Source organism: Sinocyclocheilus rhinocerous, unplaced genomic scaffold (assembly GCF_001515625.1).
Source record: "Sinocyclocheilus rhinocerous isolate Xijiao unplaced genomic scaffold, SAMN03320098_v1.1 scaffold742, whole genome shotgun sequence".
Lineage (NCBI taxonomy): Eukaryota > Metazoa > Chordata > Actinopteri > Cypriniformes > Cyprinidae > Sinocyclocheilus > Sinocyclocheilus rhinocerous.
The window spans coordinates 1,184,468-1,204,038 of NW_015641116.1; the positions used below are offsets into that span (position 1 = coordinate 1,184,468).

The following is a 19,571-nucleotide window of genomic DNA, read 5'->3' on the forward strand; positions in this document are numbered from 1 at the left end:
TCACATCCACCTGGCTAATCTGCACCCATGGCTGAAAATGGAACAATGTGGCTGCCGTTTAGCTGGAATAAAGGCCTGATTCCTAGATGGATTTCAAAATCATTTAATTCCCCCCTACGAGCCATAAAACAAAAACCCGCTTCAGTTCTACAGTACGTGGCGTTTGACGGAGGAGGGGAAATAGTCTTGACGCCATTGTATTTCATCAAATTAAATGCTGTTTTACGCTCACGGAACAGTCCAGCGAGCCACCGCAGCGCTTCCTTTGATTCTTATTAATAATTCAACCTGTTTCTCCAGTAAATAAGTCTGATCTGTTGGCCTTTGTGCATTTTAAGCAGAGAATATATCAGCTAAGCCAGAGTGGCCTCATATGAATTCCTGTCAGCCCTCTCCCGCTCAGGCCTGATTACACAATAACAATGGACAGCTAACAAACCAAACCAATCAATAAGTGTAGGGCAGCACAGCTTGTCTTTTGGCAGTCCGAGGGAGAGAGAAAGGTCCCATATATAGCTGACAATATTGCGATACGTTTATGAGGATTAGGAGTTAAGTTCTCGGCATGAGTTCTCATGTAGCCTGGAATGCTTCGACTCATGAATTGTTGCCACTGCTAATGTTTCATCACGCACTGACCTCTGTTTAATTGGTTAGTGGCATTAGAAGACACCTCGCGCTGGTGTTCCTCAGGGGGTCTCATGACTGGGGGCCATGTGTCTTGGGATATCCGCTTTCGCCCCGCTCAATTGGTTGAAGCCCCCCACTCCTCTGTCTCTGCCGTGTCTTTCTGTTGCCCTTTTATAGACAATGGCGATAAGTAACTCCTAAGCTACGGTGTCACTGTTGCTCCCTTCCCCTCAGTCACCCCACACCCCCTCAAAACCACAGGCCTTTGCAGACCCCCTAAATCACCAGCCACTCCTGAAAGGAAATATTTGAAGGCTGCTTTTTGCTCCGGCACCACCACCCAGACCTATATGAAGAGAAATAATCAAATAAAAGAGGGTAAAACAAAAGGGCCATTGTTGGAAGGAGCTAACGATGGGTGAGCAGAAAAATGGCAAAAGCTGCTTTATGACAAGGCTTCAAGTTTCCACGGGTAACAACACACACACAGACACACACACACACACACACATGCTCTCACGACAGAGCACACATGTGTATGTTCATGCTTGAGCATATGCACACACTTTCAAAATACAGGCTAATTAGAAACGTAAAGGTAGGACGGAGAAAGTTAAAAACTTTTCAAATGAGAGTTTAAAAGGCTAATCATAAATCTGAAACAGGACACTCCAATGCAGTTATTCAAAGTGTAACAAGAAGCATTTGCGTCTGAAAGGATATCCGTAAAAAATACAAAAGAAACAAGCAACTGTGTGTTGTGTAGTATTCCTGTGGCGAGGTTTATAATAATACGCTTGTAAGATAATTGTGCCAGTCTGTACAGTAAACAGAGTAATAAATGAGGAAACAACACTAACAAAACAAGTAAACCAAAAAAAAAAAAAAAGCTATTCAAAATGGTAAATACACCCTGACAAAATATCAGCATTTTTTATAACAACAGCAGCTGTTGCAGTCGTAAATGTTGGTGAGCAATCGGTTACTAATAAAGAAGTCACTGATATTTTGTTCAAACAACAGCACAATGTTAAACATAAAATGAATATAATAATCACCCATTAATACTAAACACGACTGTAGAGACTGCACACACATGAACAGGTGTCCCACAGAGAATGAGAACAAGAGTGAGAGACATACAGAGGCATGAGTTTGCATATGTGTCTTCGTGCGAGCGTCTCTCTGACAGCAGTTCACACAGGTGACGGCACAGACTCTCAAGGTCTTCACCTCCTATAATCAACACTCTGTCACCTGTGAAGCCTGGGCTGGAAAATTATCATCCCTGCTGTAGCTGTTTAGCACCTTCAAATTATCACCTTCCATTGTACCTGAGCAGTCTACCCATCCGTGAACAATCATCTGAGACAGAAGGAAAGAACGTTGTCTCTCAGAACTAGGACTTAGAACAAGTACAGTAATATTAATAGAAAACAAGCTCCTCAAAAACAAGCAATTTTTGTTTATCTATTTTGATATATTTTATGGCAATTACTAATTAATTTATAAGTAAATAAAATTATGATTTTGAATAATAGCAATAAAAATTACAACCTCATTAAAAAACAATTAATAAAAACATAATTAAATATAAAGACATTATAAATATAAATAATAGTTACTACTTCTAATAATAATTATTTTTATTATTAAAATGTATTATTATACATTTTTGTTGTTGTTGTTGTTGTTGTTATTATTATTATTATAAAAGCTAATTTAATGAACAGGAGTGTAGCACACTTATGGATATTGATACTACTAAGACACTTCTAATGTTCAGAGAAATACCTTCACATTTAAAAATCCATCAAACAAGTAAACAAACAAATAAAAATAAAAATAACAGTAATAAAAGTTAATAAAACAAATATATTTAAATAAAAAAATTAAAAAAATAATTGTAGCACACTTATGGATTGTGATACTAAGACATTTCTAAACGTCTGAGCAAAACCTTCACTTTTTAAAGCCATCAAAAAACTGTTTAAATTGTAGTCCATACATGTTAACCTTGCAACCCTTTCACCCATCACTCACTCCCTCCTTCACTGTCTTTCCACTGTTGCTCTGCTCCATATCCAACACTTAAAATACAACACACAAGTCAATTGACAAGGAGAACACCCGTATTCTCTAAAAGTATTTTCTAAAATTGCATTCTAGACATCAAGCATAGCCTGGGTAAGAATTACTCAAAGAAAAAATTCTTCAGCTCAAACACCCTGTCACTGTCCTCACTATGTGTGTGAATGAGCGTGTATCAGGTGTGTACACTCACATACTGTCCCCCTCAGCCTGCTTGGCAGCTCCTGTCCTTCTCTGCTCTTCTCACACCACTTCAGAGCTGGATGGCATAACACTTCCTCAAATTCTGATACACACAAACACACACAAAAACACTCGAGCACAGACAGGCCATTCATCCCAGCCACGGCACGTCTTGTCAGAACACATCCGACGCCACGCTGAACGAAGTACACTCACACACATGAGCGGAGCCACCGGCAGAGCAGCTGTTAAGCTCCTCCGCTCACACACACACACACACAGCGTCTCCCTCGCACGCGTGTCTCTTTCAGTCCCCGTACGGTCACAGACGATTCCGAGACACAAGAAAAGCAGCTCGCCGTCTCTCTCCGTCCCTCGCTCGGGGCCTTACGGCGCGGCAGTTCCCAAAGTTCCTGGTGTCAGTGCTGCAGTTAAGCAAACTTTACAGCCAGTGAAACCATCAAGCAATACAGCCTATTTGCTGGACAACAGTGGAGCTTTGTGGTTTCCCTCACAGTTGACAGTAAGTTATGAGCCCTTTGTGAGCGCACGGGAAGGAAAACAGAGATCGGAATTTGGCAGGAAAATATAATACAGAATTCTCTGTCTGTGGAACCTGGTTTCTTTTTTTTTCGTACTTTCTGTTTCTTTCTCTCTCTCTCTCCCTTTTCCTCTCTCTGTCCTTTTTATTTTTTTTTTGGTGGAAACAATCAAGCATTGTTGGGGGAAAGAAAAGCAACTCTGACAGATGAAATATAGTGGGGGCCCCATTTGGAAAAACAGTAAACAAAGCACCATTCAGGGACAGGTCCTCTCTGTCATTTATAAAGATACTTTTCTTCAGAGCAGCCGACTTTATAGCAAAGGAGTCAACAAATCGAGTGTAAAATCTCCCACAGTCCACTGTGACGAGGACAGAAGACAGAGACAGAATGAAGTGAGAATGCTAAAGATAGACAGAGGAAGGGGGCTGTATATTGCTCAGTTTCACAATAAACATATTAGACAAGATGGAGGGTGATAGACAGGGAAAAGGTTAAAAATGGGGGGTGGGGGGCATAAAAGTGACTAGCCAAAAAACTTTTTTTCAGACTAGCCAAAAATGGGGACAATGGCTAATTATGAGGGAGTAATTTTGCCGCCAGAGGACTGGAGAGAATGAATGGATGCATGAAAGGCTGAGGGCTATTCAAGCCCATGTCAGCGAGAACTGTATGCCTACAGTCCTTCAGCCTGGAGCTCATGAGGTCATCATTGGCACCCGGTGCCTAGAAAAACTTGGGCTGGTACAACTGCCGTTTGGACATCTGGAATGCCGGCGCACAGTGCCCTGCTTTCTTCAGCCACTGTCCCCCTAATTCCTTTCTTTTCCAAAAATAGGAAGCTTTTTTTTTCGCGCCAGTCACTAGTCAACCAAATTGGAAAATTTGCAGCGTCTTATGAAAAGAAAAGCTGTTTTGTTCCCTTTCATTCTCATCTCATAAATAGGATTTCTGTGGAGGGAAAAAAATCAAGGAAATACCTTCTACTCTACACTATTCTGGATGCTTTTTTGGGGTAGACAACAGTTCAGTTCGCTAGCCCCAATCCTAATTCTTCTGAAAGTTTATTTTATTTTATTTTTTGCCTAAACTTCCCTTTTTATGCTTTCTCTGTCCTCCTACAGTGTTCTCTCCCCTCATTTAATTTTTTTTATTACAAATTATGAAATGTATCATTTTTTCTGAAATTGCAAAGGAGGGCAGGAAGATGGGATCAGAGAGTACCGGGAGGGGATGCCAAAAAGGCCACAATTCATGAGACACGTCATTTGGAAAATCAAAACAGGGGCAGTACGTTCACTCCACCCAGATGAGGCCATGTAAAGATGCCTGACGAATTGCAAAGGTCAGGCAGGACACATTTCAAAGATCTACGATTAAGCCTTATTATGTTGGGGCAAGTGACATTGATTGTCGATTTAAACCTCTGAAACTAATTCATTTGCCGTTGTTCAATGGAAAGCATGGGCAACAGTGTATGGCCGTGGGTGACAGGTCGGACGAAGGTGGCTGAATAAAAACCCCTGCTAAACCAACGGCTGGCACTCATGCCTGTCAGGAGGTGGTTAGAAGTTCCCCACATGATTGACAGCTGATATAAAAAAAAGAAAGAGAGAGAGAAAGAGAACAGAGAGGGTGAGAGGAAGAGTCCGTCCATCGATCTGAGTAATTGCCACGAAAATCTGAGTCAGAGAGTACATGAAGCGTTGATGTTTTAGCAATGCTAAGATGGAGCAGCACAGGGAAAAAGCGGCAAAGTGAATATGAAACACGCTGAACCACGGCCTAATAAAACCAGGAGCTGACAAGCATGGTTGAACAGAAAAATGTGCAGTAGATTTGTACCCAGGCCAGAAAGCAGGCACATTACTGGATTAGCCGCTGACTGATACAGAAAATGTCTCACCCGTCTGCTATTAAACCATGTGTCTGACCAACTCACACGCTCCCGTTTCAGATAAAACAGCACAGTAGTGTCTTAAAAATGTTCTCAACACGCTGGAAAAATAAGCCTTAAAAAAGAAAAAAAAAGTCAAAGTCTTGCTAAAAAAAAAAAACCCTCTATGGTCAGTGATGAGCTTCTTCAGCCAGTTGTAAGTAGCATTACGACGGTCTGCTCCATTTGGTAACACAATCCGCACAGCAGCCGCAAGCAGTTAGAACTTAAGTGTAGTCATGTTTACTAACACCTTCGTCTCTCTTTCTTTCCTTCTTTCTGCCCCGCTCTCCTTTTCCTGGCAGGAGCAGACGCATGTATCATGACAGGCTTTCAGAATGAAATCATTAACTAAATTGCTTTCTTTTAAAAAACCGCAAGTGTGTGACAGCGGTGGTGTGTATCTGTCTCTGGCTGCAGTCCATCGCTTTTGGGTTCGGGCTCGGCCTCTGTTGTGGTTCGTCGTCACCACAGCCATCCCGCTCCGTGCGGCGGGGACCGGGTCCTGTGACTCGCCTGGGCCCCTGTTTGAAATAATCGAGTAATCTCAACCCTGCTCCCCCAATTCACAAACCCTGCCTGCCAGCAGCACAAAGAGGCCTTTTGTGCTCCTGAATGTGTGTGTGTGTTCTCAATACTGACTGTGCAGATCATCATCACTGAATCAATCAAAAACATATTAAACAAATACACATTTTGAGCTGGGTCATTCAGCAAAGGGTTTGTGGGAAGAGTGAGTGAGCAGTGAGCAAATTTACACCGCTTCTGTTTGTCATCGAAGCACAGAGCAACCCAGAACGCTAACGCATTTATGAGTGAGAGCGTGGCAGTGTACGATGCGCTTTTCGGTTAGAAAGAGGCTGTGAGAAAGAGAAAATTGAAAGCAAACTATAAAACAAAAGAAAATGCCCATGTGCCCTCTGACAGCGAGGAGGTGAATAACCCGAGACACAAAAAAAGAGACTGTAGCATCTAGTCTTTGGTAACATTGTATCTGGCACAGAGAGACTTGAATAAGCAAAGCAAACAGAGGGAAAGTAAATAAGTAGCGAAGGCCAGACAAATATTTGATAAGCGGATAGGTACTGTGGCAGTGTGGGATGTGTGGCACAGGTCTTCCCTCCCCTCCTTCCCTTTATCCCTCTCCGTTTCTGCGTGCGAGGCAGCAGATGTGTCTTTCACAGCCTGCGGAGAGTGCAACCAATCCGCAAACAATAGTTAGCCACCGACAAAGGTCATCTTTCGCAATCCATGTGTTATCAGAAGCTGAAAAACAGTGAGCATGCAGCTAGCCCGTGCTCGATGCACGTCGCGTGGCACCCCGCCTGTGTCTGTGTGTGTGTGTGTGTGTGTGTGTTTGTGTGTGAGTTTTAACCCCTCACTACAATGCTACTTGAGCCTTCTTAATAAGCCAATTACACAAGTTTAAGCCACCTCTTTGACCTCGAGTTAAGCTAACAGTTGGTGTAAACAAGTGAAATCCTATTAACCTAATAATATACACGGAAGCAGGCAGCAACGGCCAGCAGTTCAGAAGCTAAAGCCTCTCAGAGCCTTAACTACAGTGAGTTTGGTCCACCAGAGCACCAGTGGCCATGAGCTCTGTGCTCCCAAACAGGGTCATAAGTTAATCCGCAGTGGTTATTAGAGTACTTGTCAGAATGGATGTGCTAATTTAGCTAGCCTGTATTAAGCCTCTCCACTTAGACGCCTAAAAACAAACACGTCCTCTGTCATTACATTAATACACATTTAAGACTGGAAACTCATGAAATGAACACCAATTAGAGTCTAAATAGACCCTATAATCCAGCAGTTACAAAGAAACTGAGAAAGTGCCTTTCCTCTCACTAGCGCTGCGGCTAACAATCTAGCATTGTGTTTGATGAGCTCGTTTCATTTACTGTGGCGGCACTTAACTTTTTAACGGTTCCTCTTATGATCACAGAGGAAAAAAACAAACTTGGTGATTTATTTTTTATGAATCCAACTTCTAAGTGTTTCCTCTTGAAATCGAGAGCTGCATTATTCATAAAAGTGCTGCATTTTAAAGGCGACAAACAACACGTTTTATGTGGCGTTATGAAATTATAATGCCAGCAGATGCTCCTTCTGTTTTGTTCTGATGTCACCTCCACAGCAAATGGAGACAGTTTTAGGGTAAATATTTAACAGTGGCCATTTAGCCAGATACAATTTAAGCATGCGGAGAGAGTGTGCATGTGTCAAAAAACGTTCCTACCAGGAGTCATTTCTGGAGAGATGACAAAAAAGTGAGATTCATAGTACTGTATAGGTAGCTCACACACTATATTCTCTCATTCTAGCATGATTGTGTGTACTGTTTTAGCTCATTTGACTATATTATTGTAGTGCTTGAGGCATACATGCATTCAAAACACACTTAACTGCTTTTTGATGTAACTGTTCCCCTCGGGTTGAGGTTCATCATGTGGCTGTGTGTTTGGGTGTTTCAACATGTTAGTGCTGTGGCAATCCAGGAGTTTGAAGGGACAATTAATCCTGAAATTAATATTCTGTCTTCATTTACTCACTATCATGTAATGTAGGAGTTTCTTTCTTCTGTGAAACACAAAAAGTCAAGTTGCGAAGAATGTTCTTGCTGCTCTTTTTCATTCAATGAATGCAAACAGGGGACCTGCCAAGCTCGAAAAAGGACAAAAAGTACCATAACATAATCCAAATGAATACTTTTCTTCAGCAAAGATGGAAGTTGATCAAAAGTGGCCGTATAAACTTTTACACTGTTAAAAAAAAAAATCTATTTCAAATAAATGCTGTTCTTTTGAGCTTTCTATTCATCAATGAACCCTAATATTAACCAGCATAATGTTTTTTTCTTGAGCACCAAAGCAGCATATTAGAATTATTTCTGAAGGATCATGTGACACTAAGGTGGAATAAATTGCATTTTAAAATATATTAAAATAGAGAAGTTATTTTAAATTGCAAAAAATATTTTACAATATTACTGTCATTACTGTGTTTTTCAATCAAATATATGTAGCCTTGATGAGCATAAGAGACTTCTTTCAAAAACATTTAAAAAATCTTAGCAACCCATAATTTATTAACTGCAGTGTACAATAGATTGGTGTGAAGAAAAGATTTGAGTTGTTTGAGTTGTTATTCACTGAAAATATTCATGTGAAAAACATTTATTTCTGTTAACTTTAAAAAAGCTGTCACTGTATGGAAAAAGATCAGCATGAACATTTCAAAACATATTTTGTGTTCCACAGAAAAAAAGAAAATCACACAGGTTTAGAATGACTCTAATTTCATGAACTTAACTCAAGCTCTAACTGCTCTTGGCTTAAGGGGGAAGAAGGAAAAGAAAATGAAAAAAAAAAATAGTGACTGACAGGTTAGGTAATTTAATGCTACCACTTCATTGGGCCTTCCACTTTTAAAACACTGAGTATCTCTTGGCCAGTTAGTGAGCATCTGTCTGAGTCTCTGTGTAATGTGGTATGTCACATTATGAGCTCAAGAGTCAAGTGTAGATTACAGAGCTCTGTAGCACCCAGGGCTCTAGATTATGACCAAAATGGTCGCATAAATATGCGAATATGCAATTTTTTGAGAATGTGTGAGTTAAAAATTTAAGTGGTCGCATTTCTGCGAATGCATGGTCTGCTCTGCTCCATACTGCCCGCGCTGCAGAGCCGCAGCACAGTGCAGCAGGAGTCAGATTTTACTGATCACGTGAAGAGACTGAGAGAGGTGCTTTTAGTGCGAGCGCTTTGGATGTATTAGTCGCGACCAGTGGGAAGAATGAGCCTAGAGCCCTGGCACCCTTGCTATTAAACTGCTGGGAGAGCAGCTTGACATACGCAGGGTGAGAGGAGGTGTGTTTGTGTGTGTGAGTGATTATGTAGTGGACCCAGAGGCCAAGGTTTGGAGACCGGAAACAGCTTCAAATGCTGTTCAAACACTTACTATACAAAGTGCACAATACAATACACTTACCCCCCCCCTTACCCTCTCTCTCTCTCTCTCTCTCTCTCTCTCTCTAACCCTGACACCCTTCCCCATCTGACTACCACCTATCAGTCTCAGGGTTTGCATCATGGTTCCTTTAAAAAGGCTGGTCAGAGTCAGCTGGGAAAAATGCCTCACGCTGAGCAATTCATAACCTCCCAGCAGAGACCTCATTGTGTGTTTACAGCAAAACCGCTGGTCACAATGCTTCATCAGCTGACCTGGCCAGAAAGCGAGCTGTAAAACTCCATCTTATAGAGCACACACACACACACACACACACACACACGTTCACGCAGGGAATAAAACAAAGGCACCATAACGGGACCACATAGGTCTTAATTGAGTTTGCCCCTTTCAAGGGTGCTATTATTTCTAGCTAATGGCATCCACTGGCCCTCTCTCATTACTTGAGTGGATCTTGAACAAGCTTCTTGTTTGATACAGTTAGAGTTAATGCACTATGAACAGATACACTGCTAGTCATCAGCGATCTGCATATTCAATAACTTCCGTAATTACAGCCGCAATTCATCAGATCCAATCTGATTGCAGAGGGGAAGAAAGAGAGAGAGAGAGCGAGGTTTGATTCCTGGAGGACACAATCTAATCACAAAACTAACATGATAATTGAAATCTAAATTGAAAGGGTTGGTGAGCCATGCACAACTGTGTCGAGGCAGAGAGCGGAAGTACTTGTGCCTTGAAAGCAGAAGAGAGGAATAAAAGATGCTGATGGAGGAAAAGAGAGAGAGAGAGGGAGGAAGGAATGAAATGGCTGGAAGACAAGCTTAAGGACCAGTGAGTCATCACAGAGCAGTTTTCTTAAGACTCATTGTGTTGGACGATGTAATGGCCAATCATGAATCGTTTGGCATGTCACAACATAATATTGTGAGCCAAACACCGTATCGATGTGAACGGAACATCTGAGGCAAACTCATGTTCTAGTATGTTTACTTTAGAAGATGTGAGTGCACAATACTGGGTTAAGTAAAAAAAGCTTTGTATAATTATATATAAAAGAATGTACTTAAAACATTTAATTTGAGAAATAAATAAATAAATAAAAATATTGAGTGATAAAACGTATAATATACATTTTATATTTATATTGATTTTGATATTAATTGTGTGTGTGTGTGCTCAGAAAAAAAGGGAATACAGCTTCATAATTAAGAAATATGATGAAAAAGCAGGGGAAAAAATTTGAAAAGGTCCATTGTTAAAACATCTGTATTCCAGGGTGGCTTAACTAAGAACCGTTTTCCATGCTAAACTGATTCCCTCAAATTAAAGATAATTATGTAAAAATTCCATTCAGAATTTAGCCGAGTCAGGCTTGGTACATGATTTGCAAAATATGTTCTGATGAGCCAGAAACATCCAGGCAGAAAACAAGAGGTTCACACACAATTGTTCTGCAGGCGGGTGGAGGGGTTCATCATGTGTTCACATCATTTCCTTTGATATCCTTCTTTCAACCGTCGTCATGCAAAGCAGAGAGCTTTACAATCTCTCTCATCTGCTGGGCTCCTCCTCAGCCCTCAATAACAGTTACTCAGTAATACCAAATTCATTAACCTGTGCTGCTGTTACAGTGGCCCTGACCATAAATTAGGTTAATGTGAGCGGACATATTCCACTGCTAATAGAGGATATAAAATGAAAGAGGGACACGGAGGGATGGAGATTGCAGATCATAAACATATTGTCCCTGACAAAAAGCCCTAATAGCTCTTTGTTCGCTTTAACTGCATGACAAATGTTTTTTTGAAGGATGGACAAACGGTTTGAAAAAATTAATGTACAGATCATTTAATATTAAGATCTCGATAATAATAATAATATATTACTATTTTAATAATTATATTTTTTATATTTTATAATTTTGATCATTTATTGTGTTTATTCATTTATATTTATTTAGTATTTATTGTACAAATTTACTTGTGCTTTAGTATAAGCCACACTAGGATTTTTTTTTTAACAAAAAGTAATATGATACGACAGCATTTAAAATCTGATGTCAAGTCGGTGTCAAGTCTGATAAACTACTACAACTGTGGAATTTCAGAATAATATTATTTGTGGATACACACCTATTTATGTTGGACAATTTCTATAGGCTAAATACAGAGAAAGCAAGAAAAAAAGTCAAGCGCAGGCAGGAAAACTGCTAAGGCCATGGTTATCAGGCGAACAAAGTGTCAGGAACAAACAGCCGTGCAGAAACCTGTTCTCTCCTCTGCCCTCCCTCCCTCCCTCCGTCTCTACACCACTGCTCTGGGAATAGCGATGGGAATGACTGGAGGCCATCCAAACAACATCTGACAGCTCCGTCTAATTGGAGAAGTTATTTTCTTCCAGATTTTAGGTGTAAATCTAGTCGGTGTTTATTCAGAGTCAGTTAGGAACAAGTAGGTTTTGGCCGTGCAGCACTTTTGTTCCTGCTTACTAAACTGCATCACTTCTCTCTGCTCCTCCCTTTCCATCTCCTTTCAAGAAGTGTCGAGAGGAGCCAACCTGCAGGTCCCGCACCCGTGACGGCGCCGAACGAACGTGACACCCAAAACAAACTGCTACCGACCTTTGCTGTCCTCGGATTACGTGACGACCTCTCGTCTCCGCTATCCTCCCCTGGTCTTACCAAACAACTTTTACCAAAGAGCCTATTAGGCCAGAATTCCACTTTGTTGTTAAAAAGGGTCCTGTCCTTTCAGAGCGCTAGCTCTTTCGCTTCTATTTTTCAATCAAAGGTGGTGGAGGAACACAAGTCCATTGTTCGTCTCGCAGATGGAAGCTGGAGTTACTACGGCAACAGCTCTAATCCCTCTTTTTACCACCTTTCTTTATATTATTGGCCCATCAAGTGGTACCTTTTAACTCAGGAGCTGGAGGGGCCAGCGGCGACGCTCCCTCTGTCTAATTAGCTGTGATTTTTGCTGCACAGTTCATGATGAGCTAATCGAACACTTGCAAAATAATGACATACCGGGAGCAGCTATTCCTTCTCCTGAGGCCCTGCTATAAGAATAACAATAATGATTCTATTATGGAAGAGCGGACTTTAAAATGCTGCTCGGCCATCACAACAGAGAAGGTAATTGTGCTGGTGTTGTCCACACAATCAACAAGCTATTGTTGGCGACTTGAAAAATAAAGGAGCAGAGAATGGGTGCCACGGTGATTGGTCTGCTCTGCCATGCGGGGCCCATGTTGAATTGTCTGGCAAAGGTCTTTGATAGAACGCTGAAAAAAGGGCTTGGATTAAGACAACTGTCTGGCTTTTCTCTCTTTTTTTGTGTCTGGGCCTCTTTCTCTCACCGCTTAAATAACCACCAATCCGCATTAGGCCGCTGCTATTCATATAGTGAATGGTGCTGGGCCACAGAAGAACATCTTTTGGGCACAGGAGGCTTAGATAGCCTCCGTGTGCTAGACCCATGAAGATCTGAGCCCGTGTTTACTCAGAATTATCTCTGTGTATCTTAGTTTCAATAAAAAAATGACCCTGCCATACTGCTTCCATAATACATTAAAGCAACACAAGAGCCCAGGTTGAAACTTTCCAGCTCAGCTGTCACTAAAATAAGGCTCATAAGCCAAACGCAAACATGTCAATGAAGTGACTGATAGCTATAAACAAAATAACTAACCATAGAGAATAATATCAATTAATCATCAGCATGCATGGCAAATGAGCGACAGTCCAGAAGTGCTGGAATCCGATTAAATCACAGCACATTAAAAACTTAAGAGATTTTATTTTGGGCTTCTTTTTTTTTCTTCGTCTTTCAAATCTAGGTCAATATGGGATTGAAAGTTTGAGTAAAATCTGAAATGAGTTTTTGAGAGCGATGAAGGCAGTTAGTCATTTGAATCCTCATGTGCTGACTGTTGTGAGAACGGATCTTTGTTTGAGCAAGCAGAGGCCGAGGGGAGAGCGAATGCTAAGTGGACCCCCTTTGCCTAGTCAACCTTCAGTGTGCTTCATTTATCTTCATCTTGTTAGAGTAAATTAATTAACAATCTAGCTGTTACACACTTTCTCCTTTCATTACATCAAATAATGGCAGAGATGGAGGAGGAGGTCCTCTCCTTTGGGATTAGCCTAGAACTGCTGGAGACATTTCTCTCTCTTAGACTTTTCCTTACTCTATTTCTCCCTCACTCTTAAGCCACCTTTATGCCAAACTTCACAACTATCAATTCTCTGATGTGATCAAAGAAAAGAAAAAAAAGTCAATGTCCATTATGCACGTACAATGTACAATTTGATTCTGCTTCTTTTAAAAATTAATTTACAAATGAAAACAGAGCCTTAACATTCACTGTTTTCATTGTCAATGTAAAAACATCATTGTGTGTGTGTGTGTGTGTGTGTATATATATATATATATATATATATAATTGTCTTTTATTATGAGGAATATATATAGTAAAATTGAAAATAAAATGTACATCCTCATAATAAAATAACTGATCAGCATTTGATTGAATTCATTCAAAATTTCAAGATGACTATATTAAACATTTAAATATGGACTGGTTGGTAGAGTCTCACTCTGACTATTGGTACAGTACACACAATATTACAAACTAGAGATCATTACTAGAAAGTCATTTTCTGATCTCAGAATTCATGCTGTAAAAAAAAACATTTTGAGTAAATTCTGATCTCTTGGGGGCAAAATAACATTCTTGTCTACATTAGCTTTTATGTTACTGCTCATCTGCAAAATGTCTCTCCATCACACATTACTTTCTAATGATATAGGAAATGCACTATGCATTTTATGCATTTATTCCAGTTTAATCAAGAGATTACTCAGAAAAAGAATGAAGGAAAAACATAAGCTTTAGGATGAACTAAAAGGGTGCACACTTCCTTGGTTAAGGTTTGAACAACTTGAAGGATTAGTGAGGAAGTGATAAGGTGTCTCTGACCTCTCTCAACCTACTGCCCATCCTCTAGTCCTGTCCCAAGATATTTTGTTATCCTCCTGCAACAGGTGGCCGCAATCAAACACAGTCCTCCATACAGTACATTACAGGACGAAGGCAGGCAGATAAAAGCATTGAGCTGACAATAATCCAGCACGCTCTACCAGATCCTGCTGCCAACGGCAATATAAGTGGGTCACATGTCTGACAACAAATTAATCAGCTGCAGGAATGCCTGAATGACAACGTAAAACTATTACAATAAAAGAATTGAAAATGTCTTGACAGATTATCTAGCTGAATTAAATCAATAAAGAATGCATGCTTTTTGCCACAGACTGTCCTAAGAGCATGTGATCACTCACAAACACACCGGAAACCTCTTGTCTCGGGTCAAATCTTGCAGCCATTTCATGTGGATATGCAGAAGGGATCAGAGATAGTCTATTCTGCTCCTTTAGGTTCATTTAGTGCAAATCATTCTCAGTTAGCTTCAAATGACTATAGTTCAGTCGCTAGACTGAAAAAAATATTGGTGTAGGATTTCCTTTGAAACAAGTTTCATTTCGAAATTGCTTATAGATTTCACAAATAATAACAAAGAAAAGACAAGTAAAACATTCAACTAAATATTAAAATTTGAAGTACAAGAACTAAAATAGTATTTTATTGTAAAAACATTTTTTAAATATATTGGATGGTGCAGCATATACTATGAAAAAATATATTCATTAGAAATGAAGAAAATAAAGTTGCTTCAAAAATGAGGCCATGAACAGACATTCAAAATCTTTTTACTGTCTTTGTGAATTTAAAAAAAAACTTTTTTTAAACAAATATCTATTAAAATAAATGCATAGCTATTAAAAACAAAAACTAAAAAATATCTTTAATTACTAAATAGCATTCATAATTTTTTTTGTATTCTGACAGCTTGGAAAGAGAATAAAAATTTTATTAATTTAATCAAATAAATGACCTTTTGAAAAAGAAATCAAAGGGGATTCATTAGCTTTAGCAAAGTTTGGCTGACAGCAGCTTTGAAAGGCAGATGTTGCTGCTGCTGTTTTTAATGAGAGATCACTCATTAGGGTTGCTAGCAATTCAAGTGTGGGGAAGGTGCTTTGCACAGAGACAGAACAGCCAATGGCTAATTTACTTAGAGTCACAGGAAGGGGATGGGGTAATGGCGTCTTTACTCGTTTTGACTGCAGTTATAACACAAACACACAAAACAGGAAATGGTGAGAATCACAAATTAAGGCCCGCCCCACTCGCGACCTGACCAATCAGTGAGCTGGGGCAGAGGGGAAGGTGACAGACGTGCATGCAGTATGGGGAGTGAAACCTGTCAATCACTCGCTGACTGACAGGGGCTGTGATAGGCGGCACAGGGTGTATGAAGGGGGGAAATGCTTTAAGTCTGATTATCTGCAGAAAGGGAGTGTGAAGGAGTTGGATTTTTTTGTTAAAACTTGCACACATACACACAAACACAGACGGAGACAACACATCATCCCACAAGTTGGCTAATGCTAGGTGGTGTGATATCAGAGCTGTGAAAGGACAGATGAATTAAAACTAAAGCAACTAACCTCAGTAAAAAGCTGCTACGCAGAAAGCCCTCCATGTTCAGCATTTGGGTTCTGTAGCAGGAGAAATACACAGAGAGCCATTGTAACTGATTGAACACAAGTTAGCATGGCAACTTTAAAACAGTAACAGAGGGGATAAAACAGACAAAACCACCAACACATCCTTGACTGTCCCTGAAGCATTTTTATCTTCCAAACCAAACGCAAGAACAAAGATGTAACACTCCCCACAGCTCCACTAATAGCTTTTCATCCATCTTTTCGGAGAAACAGACATTTGTCATTAGCGTACATGGTTTTCCAGTCCCATTTTTGATAATATGTTATCGTATGACAGTGGTTCCTGGGCGCTGCTCCTCCCAAAGCAGTGTGTGGTGGTCCATCTGTGGACCATGTGTGGCGGGGCCGCGGCGGCTTCTAGGAGCTGGACCACAGGGGCCCACACAGGGCCAACTCTGAGCCAATACTGGGCCGCGCACCCACAGGGAGGCGGGAGGATGTGGTCATGATATCACCACGTGCAGAGGCTGCTCTAGAAGTCTAATGCCGCAAATTTGGGAGCACATGTTTAGAAAATTGTCTCCAGAGGGTTTCCATTAATCTCAGTTTTTGGTCTTTACAAGACATACATACATATATGACTTATAAAGATCAAGTGTCTGTTTGTATAGTACAATAAACTGTTGTGCAAAAGACAATGTAAAGAATGCAATGAAAAACAGAACACTAAAATAATTTAAAAAAAAAAAATTTCTATGTGAAAAACTTTAACTGTATAATTAAATGTAATGTACACACATACATATATGGGTATATGTCATATTTAACTGTTGCTTAACATATTTATTTGCTGTAGCTTAATTTTATTAGTTTAAGCTAAATAAATATAAAGGTGAAGTCTATATATATATATTAAATTTATTTAAAGCTACAATTAATAAAATTGCATACACACACAAACACAAATTGTATATTATCACTATATATGCTAAAGCTTTTTTCTAAAGACAATGCAAAAAAACATGTGGTCTAAAACAGCGTTTCCCAACCGGGATGCCGTCTGTCCAGAGCAGGGGTGCCATGTAAAAAATCCTTTTTAAATATTTTTAAATTGCTAAAATGTTCAAAAAAGCATCTATTATATAATATCCATTTCTGATGTCGCCAATAATTAGAGATGCACCGAAATTTCGGCTGCCGAAAATTAGTTCACCGCTCAAGATTCACTTTCACGTGGTGTGACGCTCTGCGTATTATCCCGCTCTATGCGTGTGCGCTCCGCTCAGCTCCACTCAATTTATTTATTTGTTCTTCTTTTATTACTGACTGCTTACTTGTCATTTTTTATTCAGTTCAAAGTTTGAAATCAAGCTATCTCGTGCTACTGCAACAAAATTACCCAGCTGTAAAATCAAAACTTTGTTTAACTAGCTATCTCACAATGTTTACATATGAATAAGATCCTACATTAAAATCTGTCATATAAATAGGTCTTTTCATTAGAATAAGATTCTAATTAAGATGCTAATTAGATTAGCGATTGCCACCATTGATGGACAACTTTTTTTAATAATATTAAAAATATCTGTATGACATTATATTCTGCAGTTCTTCCCTGTTGTACCGAATATCTATACTTTTCAAATTATCATATCGATGTTAGAAATTCAAATATTGTGACAAAATTAATTTTGTAGGGTGCCACAAGTTTGTTAAAATTTCCAAAGGGTGCCGCGACTAAAAAAAGGTTGGGAAACACTGGTTTAAAATACTAAAAACTAAAATACTAAAAATTTCAATATACAATATATAGCTTTAATTAAATAAAAATGCCATTTAATTAATATATTATTGATATAATTAATTGTAGTTAATATATATATATACAGAGAGAGAGAGAGAGAGATAGATAGATAGATAGATAGATAGATATTAGGGCTGTGCAAGTTAACGCGTTATTATCGCGTAATTAATTGATTAACGCCGACAATTATTTTATTGCTCGTTAATGCAGTTTTTTTATTTTTATGAAAGTTCGTTGCTCACTGGCTCTGAATACACCTATAGACAAACCATGGGTCACAGGAGGGGTGGGATGTTGATCGGTACTGGCATGGGATGGGTGTCATCACGCGTCTTAACCAATGAGAGCATTTGGGGAGGGCCTAAGACTGCAGCATCGCAGCGCTCACATGAAGCGTTCACGACTTCATAAGTGAGAAATAGGAATAGCACGTGAAGGCAGCAGAGAAGCGCTCTCACTCAGCACAGTGGAGTGCATTGTTTTGTTAACTTTGTGGTTTATTATTTTGAGTCGTTTGGGATGCAGTAACACACACGGCCCTCTCACAATATATTGCTTTACAGATCTATCACTTTTGCCGCTCAGAAATGTTCCCGCAATCATGCTGCACTTATCAGAAGTTCAGCACTCCAACACTACATGCGTACCGCGCCCGAGCCCAACTGAACCACGCTCTGGCCCACCTCTTCCAACCGAGCCAGGGCCGGCTAAACGAACCGCGGCACACTAGCGATCACACTAGTCAAACGAACCGGGCTTTGGGGGCCATACGCGCTCGGGCACGGTTAAGATTGCCTAGTGTGAGTACATCCTTATTCTTCCTCATCCTGCACACACGAGTCTCTATCCGCCCGCACTCACCCATCAAGTGTTGTCCCGCGCCGCAATCTGCTGCGTTAGGCCCACAATAGTGCAGGACTCTACTCGGAAGGTGCCTGTTATAATGTTATGATGAAGGCTCTGGACTCTGAGCATAACTTGTTTTTCTATAACGAACTATAAAATATTTTCTATAAAAACGTTAATGCCCTGGCAGTGGAAAATAGCTTTGGTTTTATATGTAATTTGATTACATTAATGTTATAAGCTGAGATTTACAAGAAATATTTTAACTGCTACTATGTAAAAGGAATACTGCTGTAAAAAAAAGCACCTTATTTGTTTAAAGTGTTTGCAAACCAAATGGTATTACACTTTTGTTCATATAGCACTACTTTTAAATGAAAAAAGTGCACAATACACTACTTTTGATTTCATTATTGAATTTTGTGCATAACAATGCAATTAATCGCAGAAAATCATTTGATTAATCGCGATTAAAAATTGTAATCGTTGCCCAGCACTAATATATACAGTATATATATGTGACCCTGGACCACAAAACTTTTATTACTTTTTTGCTTTATTAGGGAGGCAGCTAGAAGACAGCAAAAACACACGCATGCTGACAGCATCTCTCTTTTGAGATTTATACATCACCTGAATAAATAAGCTTTCCATTGATGTATGGTTTGTTAGGATAGGACAATATTTGGCCGAGATACAACTATTTGAAAATCTGGAATCCGAGGGTGCAAAAAAAATCAAAATATTGAGAAAATCGCCTTTAAAGTTGTCCAAATTAAGTTCTTAGCAATGCATATTACTAATCAAAAATTAAATTTTAATATATTTACAGTAGGAAATTTACAAAATATCTTCATGGAACATGATCTTTACTTAATATCCTAATGATTTTTGGCATAAAAGAAAAATGTATAATCTTGACCCATACAATGTATTTTTGGCCATTGCTACAAATATACCCCAGCGACTTAACACTGCTTTTGTGCTCCAGG

General features: G+C 39.6%; 1 protein-coding gene across 9 annotated transcripts in view; it reads right to left on the reverse strand.

Moving 5' to 3' along the window:
• The window catches only part of LOC107754684 (transcription factor SOX-6-like), a 157,111-nt gene that overhangs the window by 105,358 nt on the left and 32,182 nt on the right, over positions 1-19,571 (reverse strand). For 5 of the 9 annotated variants that reach the window (XM_016571235.1, XM_016571241.1, XM_016571233.1 and 2 more), the window contains exon 3: positions 15,930-15,980. The exons of 2 other annotated variants lie outside the window; for them this stretch is intronic. In XM_016571235.1, the coding sequence (XP_016426721.1) occupies positions 15,930-15,973 (44 nt within the window). In that variant the 5' untranslated portion in view covers positions 15,974-15,980. Of the gene's footprint in view, positions 1-2,914; positions 3,155-15,929; positions 15,981-19,571 lie in introns of those variants that run through there. 2 more of the 9 variants (XM_016571239.1, XM_016571238.1) reach the window with 1 other exon arrangement.